This window comes from Cydia amplana, chromosome 8 (genome assembly GCF_948474715.1).
Source record: "Cydia amplana chromosome 8, ilCydAmpl1.1, whole genome shotgun sequence".
NCBI classification, from domain to species: Eukaryota; Metazoa; Arthropoda; class Insecta; order Lepidoptera; family Tortricidae; genus Cydia; species Cydia amplana.
In genome coordinates, this window is record NC_086076.1 from 9,522,289 (window position 1) to 9,539,032 (window position 16,744).

General features: G+C 38.5%; 1 protein-coding gene across 1 annotated transcript; it reads left to right on the top strand.

The window, feature by feature from the left end:
- Positions 1 to 3,654: 3,654 nt before the first annotated feature.
- Positions 3,655 to 9,304, top strand: LOC134650433 (nucleolin-like). Its single transcript, XM_063505388.1, has 5 exons — positions 3,655 to 3,679; positions 4,253 to 4,405; positions 4,531 to 4,548; positions 8,029 to 8,202; positions 9,276 to 9,304. Exons 1-5 carry the CDS (start codon positions 3,655 to 3,657, stop codon positions 9,302 to 9,304), a joined length of 399 nt encoding a protein of 132 aa, XP_063361458.1.
- The last annotated feature ends 7,440 nt before the right edge of the window (positions 9,305 to 16,744 follow it).

The window sequence follows — 16,744 nt, forward strand, 5'->3', positions numbered from 1 at the left end:
CATCAGACCCTCACTACTATCTTGTGTCAAAGATCTTGTTGAGACGAATCGAACGAAATCAAATTGTACAAGATATGTAAAATACTTCCTATACGTCAAAAGGTGCAATATTTGATAGCAGTAGAGAATTGTTTTGATGATAAATTTAAGGTGCCGAAACAAAGTAGATATAGAACAAAGAGCATAAGGCTTAAAAAAATTGTACAAAACACTGCTAAAAACTATTATGGCAAAAGAACTAATTTGTTTTTGATACCAAAATTGTATAACGAAATGACCTACCTAAGGGAAGAAAATAAATGTAGTAAGGCTAAATTTAAAAATGAGTTAAAAAATATGTTATTGAAAAATATACCCTAATATTAAAACTGTACTTACTCATGAACCTTGTTGTTAAAACAATTTCAAATGTTATTCGACCTACTTGTCTTTTTTGATTTGTCATCATAATCGCCATGCATGTTCGCTTTTTGGATAGTAAGTATGTATTTAAGTTTAGTATTTAGTGCATTAGTGCATAGCATAATATTTATGTTTAAAACTTAAAAATGAGCGCGATCTCGCCAACAAACTGCAATCGCAGTTTGGCGAGGAATATAAATTGTTAAAAATTGTTGTGTACTTTGTGATAAATAAAAAAAAAAATAAAAAAAAAAAAACGAGCCCAAACACGAAGTGGTTTAGTTACATGGTTGACTGGTACCGGTCACCAACTTCAAGCTCCATCATCAGACCCTGAGTTCTATCTTGTGTCAAAGATCTCGTTGAGAGTAATCAAACGAGCCCAAACACGAAGTGGTTTAGTTGCGTGGTTGACTGGTACCGGTGACCACCTTCCAGCTCCATCATCAGACCCTCAGTACTATCTTGTGTCAAAGATCTTGTTGAGACGAATCAAACGAGCCCAAACACGAAGTGGTTTAGTTGCATGGTTGACTGGTACCGTTGACCACCTTCCAGCTCCATCATCAGACCCTGAATTCTATCTTGTGTCAAAGATCTCGTTGAAAGGAATCAAACGATCCCAAACACGAAGTGGTTTAGTTGCGTGGTTGACTGGTACCGTTGACCACCTTCCAGCTCCATCATCAGACCCTGAGTTCTATCTTGTGTCAAAGATCTCGTTGAGACGAATCAAACGAGCCCAAACACGAAGTGGTTTAGTTGCGTGGTTGACTAGTACCGTTGACCACCTTCCAGCTCCATCATCAGACCCTGAGTTCTATCTTGTGTCAAAAATCTCGTTGAGAGGAATCAAACGAGCCCAAACACGAAATGGTTTAGTTGCGTGGTTGACTGGTACCGTTGACCACCTTCCAGCTCCATCATCAGACCCTGAGTTCTATCTTGTGTCAAAGATCTCGTTGAAAGGAATCAAACGAGCCCAAACACGAAGTGGTTTAGTTGCGTGGTTGACTGGTACCGTTGACCACCTTCCAGCTCCATCATCAGACCCTGAGTTCTATCTTGTGTCAAAGATCTCGTTGAGAGGAATCAAACGAGCCCAAACACGTAGTGTTTTAGTTGCGTGGTTGACTGGTACCGTTGACCACCTTCCAGCTCCATCATCAGACCCTGAGTTCTATCTTGTGTCAAAGATCTCGTTGAGAGGAATCAAACGAGCCCAAACACGAAGTGGTTTAGTTGCGTGGTTGACTGGTACCGGTGACCACCTTCCAGCTCCATCATCAGACCCTGAGTCCTATCTTGTGTCAAAGATCTCGTTGAGAGTAATCAAATGAGCCCAAACACGAAGTGGTTTAGTTGCGTGGTTGACTGGTACCGGTGACCACCTTCCAGCTCCATCATCAGACCCTCAGTACTATCTTGTGTCAAAGATCTTGTTGAGACGAATCAAACGAGCCCAAACACGAAGTGGTTTAGTTGCGTGGTTGACTGGTACCGTTGACCACCTTCCAGCTCCATCATCAGACCCTGAGTTCTATCTTGTGTCAAAGATATCGTTGAAAGGAATCAAACGAGCCCAAACACGAAGTGGTTTAGTTGCGTGGTTGACTGGTACCGTTGACCACCTTCCAGCTCCATCATCAGACCCTGAGTTCTATCTTGTGTCAAAGATCTCGTTGAGAGGAATCAAACGAGCCCAAACACGAAGTGGTTTAGTTGCGTGGTTGACTGGTACCGTTGACCACCTTCCAGCTCCATCATCAGACTCCTATACTGTGGATGTGGACCTATATATGTATATTCTGAGATGTCATCAAAAACATTTTTTTCATTTAGTACCTATAAAATATCAGGTCATTACAAATATTTTTAATTCGGTCCGGTTGCATTACTATACTATATAAAACCAAATACACAGTAGTAGGATCAAAGTTTCTCAGTCGCCGTTTACACGCAGCGTCACGCACACAGTATAGCATTTTACACGGCGCCTGCCGCACACAACGATAAAAAACCTCGTCGACGCCGTTGTAAACGTGCGGAGCCGACCGACACACGTCCTACCTCTACAAGCTCTGCCGCGGCACTGAGCTCACGACCGCGCGTCATCGGTAATATTAGAGAAGTTTTCAAAAAATTGCCAAAAAATTATAGTAGAATTTCATAAACACTAATGTATACCAACAGTATAAGCAAACGCTGCAGATTGCTTGAGTATGAAAATGACTTCGATATTAAGTAGAATTTCGTAGGAATTGACACTTGTTTCGGAGAGAAAATTGAGTTTGTTTTTCTTCGATTTTCTCTTTCTAAAAGGTATTTAGGAAAAATGTCAAAAGTAATTCCTAAAGTACAGGGTATTAGTAATACAAAATAGCCAGCTTTACCAGAGTAAACTTCTCAACATTTACAAATACGAGCTGACAATTCAGTACTAGACGTGGTTTTTCGGAAACGACCATCAGAAAAAAAATCATTACTAATTTAATAAGTCCTTTTTCTAATATTTACAAAGTAATTCCTAAAGATAAGAAGACGCTTTTACTGGAACAAGTACTCATTATTTCTAATAATGAGCGTAAAGTACTGAATGTCATCGAGGAATATCATCAATTTTGCATTATTTCGACTTTCCTTGTGGGAGCGCTCTTAAGAGATGTATAAGGTCTCTTAATGTCGAATTACATAAAAAAACTACAATAATAATATTAAAATAAAAACAAAACAGATACATGTAAAAAAAATCTAAACTTATTTAGAGGTGTAAATGTCTCTAAGTGTCAGAACTAAAAAATAACATAGTTTATCACTTTCCGTGCTTATGTCGAAAATTTAAATGTCCCTACTGTATAAACGTTGTACAATACATGTGCGAATAGGTAACTCGCAACTCGTGTCCATTTAAAACACCCCCTTCGTCTTCTAATTTATCACCACTTGTTGCGAATTTCCTACTTTCTGCACTTGTATAGTAAATAACTATAACAGTTTAGTTTAGTGTTTTTTTTTATAAAACACTAGTAAATAGCTAGCTTACCTACATTTCAAACGCGCGTTGAATTCATTTGTTCTATACTGCGTCAACTGCGTGTTGCATAATTTAGTTCTCTAGGTAATCAAACAATGATATTGAATGTTCCATTTACTTAGAAGTGTCAATGAGGATACACCTTTAAAAAGAGTGATCTACGAATCCCTAAATCAAAGATTACTTAAAGCAAACGAGTTGCAAAAACTGTATCAGATATGGCAGACCAGCCTCGTCGTTATGGTAGATTAAAAAGAATCCGCTCTTAAATATTTTATAGCCTAAAAGAACAAGTCAAACTTTTTAAAAACTTCTGTGGCGTCTCCTCCAGCTGTCACTGTCGACGACTTGCCACGTGATTCTAACAGATGGCGTTAGTGAGATAGAAACCTACATCGCGCTTACGGAGTTTCAAATGTCACTTACTATACATATATACTCCTTCTGACTATCTCTCATTGGACTTCGGTCCCCAGGCATAACACCCGCCCGGAGAGAGTACTCTCTATTGCCCTCTCTCTACCTTCCCTAATCTTCTATTTTTTGTCAGAAATAAGAATGAGAGACCTACCTATTTCAAAGTCATTTAAGATGATGGAGGCCCCGAGTTCAAATCCCGGTTAGGGCATTCTGGGCATTATTAATATATTCTTTGGGCATTTATTTATGGGTTTATCACTAATATTGTTCCTGAGTTATGTTACACACGTTTTCTACGTTTCTAAGTATGTATATATTTGAGCGATGTATATTGTCGGACATTACTCACCACCATCTTGGACATTTCTCACCAAATATTTATTTCTTTAATTCCAGTGACAGCTGCGCCATGCGGGCCTCACGACCGCCATCATCATCACAATGACAAAGACAAAAATAAAGATAAAGATAAGAAAAAAGAAAAGAAGATAGATAAGAAGGATGATAAACTGAAGGGAAAAAAAAAGAAGTTGGATAAAGACAAAAAAGGTAGGTACCTAAATACTCAGGATCTTATTAAGCAATTTATTAAAATATAATAACAATAATTCAGCTCAGCTCGGAATTACTTAAATACAAAATAAATATAAATTGAATCACATTTATTGTTTCAGCCCTCATAAAGGACTTTGGTGAGTACCTACCTATGTTTAAAGTTAATTTTTTTATCGTAGGTATTAATATTTTTATAAAATCATCTTTGAGTCCATCTTTGTTAGGATAAAACTCATTTTAGAAAATGGCCACTTCTGAATACAATAAACGACGGCGACGTTTCTCTTATTGAGTCTCAAGTATACCTACTAAAAAAAAAAGTAAATATTTTAATTCTCTTAAGTTTTCGATGTCTACAGGAAAGACGCGATCGAGTTAAGCGGAAGGGAGACGATACGATCGCTTCTCCATACAAACATATTTCTCATTTTCCTCCCTGGATATTGACGTTATGGAAAATATTTTCACACAATTTGTTCTATTAAACACAGCTCCTTTATATTTTTATTTAAGAGTTAGGAGCGAAAACCGATTACAATACAAATCTTTAAAGGATTCTTACTCTTATAATTATTTATTTAATTAAAACTTACCTACCTCTCTGCATTACATATGTACTTACTTACGTACCGGCATAGCAAACATATGCACATGTTTTAATTGTATTTTTGCACATGTGTGAATTGTATCAATAGTCAATATTATTAACACCTTTTAAAACAAACAGACTATTTTTCAAAACAAAATATGAATGTGAAAAACTTTCTTTTTTTTACAGAAAACATAATGAAGGATTTTTCTTCGCGATAATGGACGAACGTGAAGCCCCGAGATTAAAGAGAATATAAATTGTATCAGTAATGTAATTAATTAATTAAAATTTGGTGTCAAATTATTTGTAGTTGTATTTTTTTTCTGCATATTATTAAAACATATTTTTCACCTCAGCAGCTCGAACAAGGGTACTTTGCTACTTAAAAACACCGAGTGGGACAAAATGAGCAAAATGCGATTTTGCTCATTGTTTTTAAGTAGCAAAGTACCCTTGTTCGAGCTGCTGAGGTGAAAACTTAATTGTTGGTATATCTTAAGAAAACATGAGTGAATAGGTAAGTGATGAAGAAGGAATACATTTTCCGGGTTCTCAAATATGTTCTCACTGCTGAGGTGAAAAGTTTTGTGAACTACACGAGATCAAAGTTATTTACATCTCGTGCGCTTTTGAGTCCCTTACTACGCTCAAGATTCTAAATTAGATTCACGAGCGTAGCGAGTAGTAGTAGAGAGTAGTATAGAATCTTTCGTTTGCTCGGGACTCAAAATAAGCACTCGAAGAAATATCAAAGTTTGGTCTCTTGTTGTACAAATAACTAATTCCCATCGTACCGTGGGAAGCCCATACACTGTATCTGCTGCAGTAGGTATTAATGACGTGTTTATCGTAGTTACAGTGTATTGGATTCACAGGGTACCATCACGGAACTATTGTGTTCCGGACATTTGGAAGGTAAAGTGTGATTCTGACAGTTTAATCACTACATAGTATAATACAAAGTCGCTTCCCGCTGTCTGTCTGTCCCTATGTATGCTTAGATCTTTAAAACTACTCAACGGATTTTGATGCGGTTTTTTTAATAGACAGTGATTCAAGAGGAAGGTTTATGTATAATTTGTTAATCCGTGCGAAGCCGGGGCGAGTCGCTTGAAATATAAGTAAGGGATACACTGGGCGGGTGCCGCCCTTGGCCTCATCATGGGACCTAATGCCCCGCCATGGGTGGATTAGGACTATTAGAGATAGATAGAGCTCATGGAACTACCTTAAGGCATAGCTTTTGTTAATATAGATCAAATTACGTAAAAATATTTTCCAGAATGTCAATATCACGAGAGGAAATGGGGACTACGTACGTTTGTATGCAGAAGCGGTCTTCCCCTTTCTCTTAAGCCCAACCAAAAGAGACTTGAAGGAACTGTCATAAGGACCATCATTCCACGGCAGGGGTGTATAGATGTCAATAAGATGTCGTTGCGCTATTCAAATCTGACCGAGGGCTCATTTAGACTGTGCGAGTGCATGCGAGTTTCATTACATTGCGTTATTTGGCGGTCGGCTGAATTGTTGTAACTTCAACTTCAATAGTCCGCAATGTAACTAAAATCGCATGCGAGTTCGCGCGCCGTTTAAATGAGCCCTTAGCATGATACTTGCCTCGTCGAACACGACTCTATACTTTACTTGTAGTCCCGCTTGCACATACCTAATGGAATCCCATCGAGTCTTGCTATGAAGTCAGTGAGGCACGCAACTTTGTATGAACGTTAACAATTTCTATTATTTACCTGTGTATGGTCAAGCAGAGCAATATCGTCAGATAGGCTTGTAGGTTAGACACGTGACTATGTCCGTAAAAAATAAAATAATTCCAGTACCTAATTAATTCTTTTGTATGACATAATGATATTCCATGTTGTATGACCGTGTCCAAATATTGCTGTATAAATTCCTCGGCATTGTCATTTTAAACTGTCATACAAAACAACAGGTCAGTATGAGAAGACATTCGATAGTGTTCGTCCTGGCGATATCCATTGTGGTAAATAACATTTATTGGTTTTTTGTACATTAAGCCAAGAGTTCCTACCGCTGACCAACAGAAGAACCGACTAAAATAAGTAAATAAAGTAACATAAAATCCGAAAGTGATGATAATTTAATTTGTTTAATTACATACAGTAATAGGTAAATAAGAAAATGCTAACTAACAATAACTGCTGGGCACAGAGGGAACGGGGAACCAAAATTAATGTTAAATTGGGGCTTCACATAAAATTTAATTCAATTTTAATTATTTCAGATATTATCGTACGTGGCTGAAAATGAAGGTCAGTTTACTTAATTTATTAGAATAGGTAGGTATTTTAGCTTAAACCGAATTATTTGTGTGAAATATTTCCAATTGGAATGGCCTCTACAAATTTTATTTAGATATTTATTTATTTCAAACTTTATTGCACATAAAAAAGAGTACAACAGGCGGACTTAATGCCTTCTCTACCAGTCAACCATAGGGCCAAACAGAAAAGCGTCAACGTGGGTCATTTTTGCTGATAATCGCATGCGATTTGCGATACCTACATTGCGGCATTTGGTCGACAGATCGATTGAATTCGTTGCTCCATGGTTGCTCCTGCTTAGCACATTAACTGCCAGCGACTCGCTAGGGGAGTTCACTGTTCGTAGGCGCTTTTCGCTACATACGGTTTTTCCCGTGTTATCGGCTACGCTCGCGCTGGCACTGAATGTGTTAGCCGGCAGTTGTATAAGATCGCATGCCATTTGTTGCAAGTAGAATTGACCGCAAGCAAATAAGTGACATAGGTACCTACCTATTATTAGGTTAGTGACATAGGTACCTACCTAGCTATATTATTATTAGGTTAGTGACATAGGTACCTACCTGGCTATATTATTATTAGGTTAGTGACATAGGTACCTACCTAGCTATATGTTATTATTAGGTTAGTTTGAAAATCAAACCGAAAATTTTACTTATAGTCATCGGTCATTCGACTCAATAAAAAAATCTGTTAATAAATTAAAATATCAATTGCAGTGACAGCAGTCGCGGCGCCGGAGCCTTGTCTCTTCGACCTCTTCCGGTTGCCCCGGCGCAGGAGACCTAGGGATGACGATGATGATGATGATGATGATGATAATGATGACGATAAACCAGACAAAGATAAAGAGAAGGAGAAAGTGGAGAAGATACCTAAGAAAGTAGTAGACCGTAAGTATACTTCAACAAGGCTTTACAAATATATTTTTTTTTAATTCTGGTACCGTACACATAATAATTAGAGTTCAAACTTGTCTATTTGGGCCCGAAAGCCAAGAACATTGTGACACAAATGCCCACAATATTGATACTCCTGAACAGGGATGTTGCGGATGCCGATTTTTTGACATCCGCGGACGCGGATGGGATGCGGATGCGGATTTTTAAAGGCTCACATCTGCGGATGCGGATGTCAAGATAGGTACATAAAAAACGTCAAATATTACATTTTAGTAATTTTTATTTCAAAAAACCGGGCAAGTGCGAGTCGGACTCGCGTTCCAAGGGTTCCGTACATTAAGTCCCACTCACGCTTGACTGCTAATTTCTAATACTTAGGTTTTTTTGGCTAATGACTAAATTACCTAGCAGTCTAGCACTTACGCCGATGCTAAGACGTTCCTGTACCGACCTGTTCCACATCCGCATCCGCATTAAATCCGCATCGATTTTATGCTGATGCGGATGTTGAAAATAATGCGGAAGTTCCGCGGTTGCGGATGCGGATATTCGCAACATCCCTGCTCCTGAATACGAAGTCGATAATTATATATGCGAGTTGCGATACGTTGCTAATTGAGGCCCTACCGCGAAATACGAAATTTCTTTATCTGCCCCTCAATCGCGCATGCGATATCAGGCTCGTTTGTACTTACGCGAAATAAGTAGAGTTGGACCATGCTAAGTTGGCAGCGATTTTGGTAGCCCAGACTGTGCAAGTGTTATTTTAACACATTCATTGCCACCCAGCCAAACAAGTCATCCGCGCCAGGCCACAAAAATTTCGTCATATAAAGCTGTAGTACCTACCACGATCCCGACTATCGGGTCGTCCAGCCTGGGAACGAAATCATAAAATACCCGATATTAATCGGGTTTTCGGCACTGAATGTGTTAAACGTCAAACTTCTATGAAATTATGGCGTTTAAATAACTTAGGTAGGTACCTAGGTAACTTACAATTAGTCTTACAACAGTACCTAACTACGATTTATCTATTGTTAATAATACATACTTTGTTTCAGGGCTCAAGAAGGATTTTAGTAAGTATTGAAGCTATGCTGCTTATAAATGTAAATCACATTATTATATGCCTAAGAATATAATTAAGTATATGAAGAATGTAGATCTTATTTCGACAATTATACATTATTCTATATTCTCCCCGGCCCTAAACGGTACCTATGACTCTCTTCCCTAAAACTTTCTTTGCTCGACCAACAATTTGTTAAATAATTACCTATATTTACATCTGCACGGCTAGCACATGATGGGCGCGACAGTCGACAGGCGAGAAAATGCCGCGACATAGAGCTCTCTCGCGAATCGGTAGCATAAGAACCGCGCGACAACCCGCTGTCTCGCGGACAAATGTCAAAGCGACATAATTTTGTCGTTTGACAGTTCCACGCGGGATACTCTCAAAAATCGTAGCACGAGTGTACTATGGGAGACAAAATGTCCCGCGTTTGAACGTCAAAATGAGAGAAATTGTCTTCGAGGCTAGAGGGTCGCGACAAGCGCATTTGGTCGAAGTTTTGTTGACTTTTGTTCTAAAAGAAAGATAATTTTCCATATTTTATATTTATTTCATACTACAACACTTTTTTGTTTAAGTATAATTTGAATCTTGAGTTTCATGATCATGCCATTAATATCAAAATGATTATATTTTTTCACAATGACTTGTTTGTTCTCTTAAGTTAAACGAAAATCCGACAGAAAAAAATCTAAGCCTAAGATTGTACGACCACGACCTCATCAACAAAGCAAACCTTTGGTGGCGAATTGACTGGGGGATAATTAATAGAAACATAAATAATTGATACAAAAATAGTACATTGCTAATCCGCGAAACAATTACGTGCTATCAATCAGTGCTACCCCGTTATATTTACTTACACGCGTATTTTTACATGCAATTATTGTTGACAACCTATATTATGTCGCTCCTTAGGTGTTTCCATTCATTGCGGGATATAAACAACACAATCCCGACCTGAATATTGCGATCAACCTTACTTATAATAAGTAAATGCAAAAGTAAATATGTACCTATGTACAGTCAGCAGCAATAGTTGCTAAGCGGGCGAGGTGTTCAAAATGATCTTGACGCGACTTTATTGTTAAGAGAATAAGAGCGCGTCAAGGTAATTTTGAACACCTCGCCCGCTTAGCAACTATTGCTGCTGACTATATGCTACCTCTTGACGCTTAATCCGCCGAACCGATTTAGACGAAATTTTGTGAAACATCATTCCACAAAGAATGCAAATAATGAATCTGGCAGCTCAACTCAACCTCCACCTCACAGAAGACCACAGCCGTAATACTTACTTTGTAGTGTACGAGTTGGTACTAGCCTAATCCTTAAGTTACGATTCCCACCGACCGGCTAGAGTTGGGCCGCGCCGGAGTGCTTTTTCAGTGTACCTATTACATAATGTGTGGCAGAAGCGATAGAATCCGTCCGGAGCCATCCGAGCGGCTTTGGGCATACAAATGTGAAATGCGCTCCGACTCCGACGAATCGTACTTAAATCTGAGTACCTATCTCAAAAAGGTCAAAGTAAATAAAATCATTTAAAGTTTTTGGTAGTATTTATTTAAAAGTCACATTATTTGAGAAGTGTTATCAACACTCGACTGTCCTTGCACGGAGTAGGTTCCCAACTTGAGCCCTTCTATGTCCTCCGTGATGGCAGGAGGGCTGCGGTTAGCAGCAGCATGCTTAGGTGTAGAGAATACCTCCGTGTTTGATGACAGGCTTGTGCATGATTATCATTCAATCTATCTTCGAAGCCATAAGGGAGATATGTCGGGGATTAGCATAAGATATTTAGTCTGTAAATAAGATTTAAAAGGAATGTAATTTTTTTGCAAAAGACAACGGAAAAGAGCTTTATGAAGATTGAATTGTGTACGTACTTACAACTTGACTTCTTCGTAAAGATGGTATTTTGTTAGCCAAAACTTTTAACAAAACGCCAATTATTCGTAAGGAGTTGTATTTTAATGATTAGGTAGGTAATCTTTAGATAATTATAATAATATATCCCAACTTGTAACGACAAAGCGAATCAAATTTTGATTGACAGTATTGACACTGACATTTTCGACTTAAAAATAATATTTGCTATTTCTTATTCTTCATACTGCGAGAAAGAGACAAAGTTATCGTGACTAGGGACGCTCCGTTTCTAAGGCTGACTATTCATTACTTATCCGATTATTATTTTACCGATTCAGTGTTGCCACGAATGAAAAGTTTGTTCCATGTATAAATGGCCACATTGGCTAAGTCGCGCGCGGGATGGCTCTCTCTCGTGGAACTCTTTTCTCGATGTGCGAACTCATGCTGCCAAAATCGAGGAATTGACAGATAGAGATAGAAATTTGTGACGGGCGACTGCCGTCTCTCGCGGCGCGAGCTATCCCGCGGGTAATCATGTGCTAGCCGTGCTGCACGGCTAGCACATGATTACCCGCGGGATAGCTCGCGCCGCGAGAGACGGCAGTCGCCCGTCACAAATTTCTATCTCTATCTGTCAATTCCTCGATTTTGGCAGCATGAGTTCGCACATCGAGAAAAGAGTTCCACGAGAGAGAGCCATCCCGCGCGCGACTTAGCCAATGTGGCCATTTATACATGGAACAAACTTTTCATTCGTGGCAACACTGAATCGGTAAAATAATAATCGGATAAGTAATGAATAGTCAGCCTTAGAAACGGAGCGTCCCTAGTCACGATAACTTTGTCTCTTTCTCGCAGTATGAAGAATAAGAAATAGCAAATATTATTTTTAAGTCGAAAATGTCAGTGTCAATACTGTCAATCAAAATTTGATTCGCTTTGTCGTTACAAGTTGGAATACATTATTATAATTATCTAAAGATTACCTACAAAATACAACTCCTTACGAATAATTGGCGTTTTGTTAAAAGTTTTGGCTAACAAAATACCATCTTTACGAAGAAGTCAAGTTGTAAGTACTTACGTACACAATTCAATCTTCATAAAGCTCTTTTCCGTTGTCTTTTGCAAAAAAATTACATTCCTTTTAAATCTTATTTACAGACTAAATATCTTATGCTAATCCCCGACATATCTCCCTTATGGCTGGCTAGCCGCTGCATTGCTGGCTTCGAAGATAGATTGAATGACAATCATGCACAAGCCTATCATCATCATCAAACACGGAGGTATTCTCTACACCTAAGCATGCTGCTGCTAACCGCAGCCCTCCTGCCATCACGGAGGACATAGAAGGGCTGAAGTTGGGAACCTACTCCGTGCAAGGACAGTCGAGTGTTGATAACACTTCTCAAATAATGTGACTTTTAAATAAATACTACCAAAAACTTTAAATGATTTTATTTACTTTGACCTTTTTGAGATAGGTACTCAGATTTAAGTACGATTCGTATGAGTCGGAGCGCATTTCACATTTGTATGCCCAAAGCCGGTCGGCTGCTTGCGGATCGGATGGCTCCGGACGGATTCTATCGCTTCTGCCACACATTCAGGGTTGGGCAAAATACTGGCTTCCACGTATTTGAAATACAAATTACAAAATACATTTTTAAAAGTATTTGAAATACAAAATACAAACTACTTTGGTGACGGGTATTTGAAATACAAAATACAAATTACAGTGTTTAAAATAATGTATTTCAATTACAAAATATACCTTTATTTATTTTTTTGTTTAGCATTTAGTTTTAACGTTAACGAATATCCTTTCATATAAACTTATAGGGTCATTGCGCTAGTTTTCGTCCAGCTCTAGTTTACGTCCACTTGACGAAATTTGAATATATACCTACATACCTGCACAAATTTGGACTGATTTCAATCCTTATGTCTAAGGCGTCTAAGCAATATATCTGTCTACATATAACAATGATATTTCGCAAAAAGGAAGCGCTGGTGGCCTAGCGGTAACAGCGTGCGACTTGCAATCCGGAGGTCGCGAGTTCGAACCCCGGCTCGAACCAATGAGTTTTTCGGAACTATGTACGAAATATCATTTGATATTTACCAGTCGCTTTTCGGTGAAGGAAAACATCGTGAGGAAACCGGACTAATTCCAATTACGGCCCTAGTTTACCCTCTGGGTTGGAAGGTCAGATGGTAGTCGCTATCGTAAAAACTAGTGCCAACGCCAATTACTGGGATTAGTTTCCAAGCGGACCCCAGGCTCCCATGAGCCGTGGCAAAATGCCGGGACAACGTGAGGAAGATGAAGATTTCGCAAAAAGTAGTAAATTAAAAATGAAATATATATTTGATAATCCGTCAAGTCGTCGAAAACTAGTGCATGGACTGAAACTACTGCAATGACCCTATCCCCTAGATTTAAACGAAAAGTTCCACGCAGAAGTTGACCTAATATAGATCCAGTATCCAGCCAATGAAAATTGTATCTCGGCTGGATCGGAGGTTCGCGGTCGGCTCACAGCTTGTGCGAGAGATTAGACATTTTAGGATTATAGAATTTAATAAAATGTATTTATAGAAATGTATTTTGAAGCTTGAAGTATTTGAAATACAAAATACTAAATACATGTGAGTGCAGTATTTGAAATACGAAATACAAAATACTTTTGAGGTAGTATTTGAAATACAAATACAAAATACTAATTTGTATTTCAAATACGTATTTCAAATACATGTAATTGAAATACTGCCCAACCCTGCACACATTATGTAAATAGGTACACTGAAAAAGCATTCCGGCGCGGCCCAACTCCAGCCGGTCGGTGGGAATCGTAACTTAAGGATTAGGCTAGTACCAACTCGTACACTACAAAGTAAGTATTACGGCTGTGGTCTTCTGTGAGGTGGAGTTTGAGTTGAGCTGCCAGATTCATTATTTGCATTCTTTGTGGAATGTTGTTTCACAAAATTTCGTCTAAATCGGTTCGGCGGATTAAGCGTCAAGAGGTAACATATAGTCAGCAGCAATAGTTGCTAAGCGGGCGTGGTGTTCAAAATTACCTTGACGCGCTCTTATTCTCTTAACAATAAAGTCGCGTCAAGATCATTTTGAACACCTCGCCCGCTTAGCAACTATTGCTGCTGACTGTACATAGGTACAGATTTACTTTTGCATTTACTTATTATAAGTGAGGTTGATCGCAATATTCAGGTCGGGATTGTGTTGTTTATATCCCACAATGAATGGAAACACCTAAGGAGCGACATAATATAGGTTGTCAACAATAATTGCATGTAAAAATACGCGTGTAAATATAACGGGTTAGCACTGATTGATAGCACGTAATTGTTTCCCGGATTAGCAATGTAATATTTTTGTATCAATTATTTATGTTTCTATTAATTATCCCCCAGTCAATTCGCCACCAAAGGTTTGCTTTGTTGATGTGGTCGTGATCGTACAATCTTAGGCTTAGATTTTTTTCTGTCGGATTTTCGTTTAACTTAAGAGAACAAACAAGTCATTGTGAAAAAATATAATAATTTTGATATTAATGGCATGATCATGAAACTCAAGATTCAAATTATACTTAAACAAAAAAGTGTTGTAGTATGAAATAAATATAAAATATGGAAAATTATCTTTCTTTTAGAACAAAAGTCAACAAAACTTCGATCAAATGCGCTTGTCGCCAAACTCAGTACCGGGAGCAAACCCTAGTCGCGACCCTCTAGCCTCGAAGACAATTTCTCTCATTTTGACGTTCAAACGCGGGACATTTTGTCTCCCATAGTACACTCGTGCTACGATTTTCGAGAGTATCCCGCGTGGAACTGTCAAACGACAAAATTATGTCGCTTTGACATTTGTCCGCGAGACAGCGGGTTTTCGCGCGGCTCTTATGCTACCGATTCGCGAGAGAGCTCTATGTCGCGGCATTTTCTCGCCTGTCGACTGTCGCGCCCATCATGTGCTAGCCGTGCAGAGGCCTAACAAAAGCTGTCAAAAAGTGACATCCGCTTAAGCTACAAGCTTTTGAGAAACACAGAGGGTCTACCGCGAAATTTCATTAGATATCTATCGTTCTTTCACATTCGAGCAATAGATAATTATTCGCAAACGTACGAAGTAATTAGTTCGCGGTACGCCTTCGGAATTGCTTTTTACTTTTTAATTAATTTTGTGTTTTTCTTTTACAGATTCACTGGTTTCATTAATTTAAGGATTTACTGGTTTCATTTTACTTAATCGGTAATTGATGCATGGAAATTATCTTGTAAATTAAATCTTAAAAGATAAAGATAAAAAGATAGTTTATTCAAGTAGGCATAATTACAATGCACTTATGAACGTCAAATAAAGCTAATCGGCTCCAACCCTACACCTCTGCCCCGAGAAGATTTAATCCCCCCTCAATTGGAGGAGGGTATCCCAATATGGGACCGGCAACAAACTCGGTGAGACACATCTTTAAAAAAAAAATCTTGTATCTTGTAATGGAAATTTAGAAATATATTGTTAAATATATTTATAGTCTTGTTTCTTTTTGACTAGATTGCTACTCTATAAACTATTGTATATCAACACATTCACTGCCAGCGACCCGCTAGGCAGGTTATCTGTTCGGAGGCGCTTATCGCTACATACGGTATTTCCCGTGTTCGGCGTGTGTAACGGCTACGTCCGTAGCGCGTAGCTCACACTGGCAGTGAATGTGTTAATATAAATTGACATCCTATTGATTACAGTCACGTAAAATTCATGAGACCTGAAAAATCCCTGGGACTCTGTAGGTATTACGCGATGTTCGGGTCTAAGTGAGAAAACACAAAATCAATTTATAATATTTTTTTAATCAGACTCATTTCACAACATAACAAAACTCATACATCACTCGAGATTATTTTACAACATGGGCTTACACTTACAAAATTAGACTGCCGCCGTTGTAAAACCACTCACAGACGACACACAGTGTCGTAAATAAAACGACGCTGCGAACTTACTGAGACGACGACACTATTCCAGACAGCCTTAGTGTAAGGCCTGAGTGGACGCTCGAGTTGGGCGTGCAGCGGGGCGGGGCGTGCGGCGTGCATGTTAAACAAATGCAAACGTATAGGAGCGGCCTTAGTGCACGCTGCTCAAATAGGGATGTTGACACATGTTGAATTTTATAACAAAATCTAGTAAAATAGATAGCAAACGAGCAATTTATCACAATAATGTGGATATTAAAATAAAATATTGAAAAATTACAAAATTACAGGACCTGAAAGTTTCAAAATTTAAGTTTTTTTTAACTTCCAAAAACGATAAAAGTAAGGGTACCATTCGATTCCTTACATTTCATCCAAAAAAAATTGTATAGCAACTATATACATAAACGCAATATTTCACCGACAAAAACGCAATTTTCTTGTTTTGTCCATACGGGCGATGCGGTCCAGATGGGCGATGATGTCACGGCCTCTGTCCGTTTTGTATAGGGCGTTTCGCGAGTGAAGTGCGACTGTCGGACTTTGACTACAATTTCTGACTTTTGTGTTACT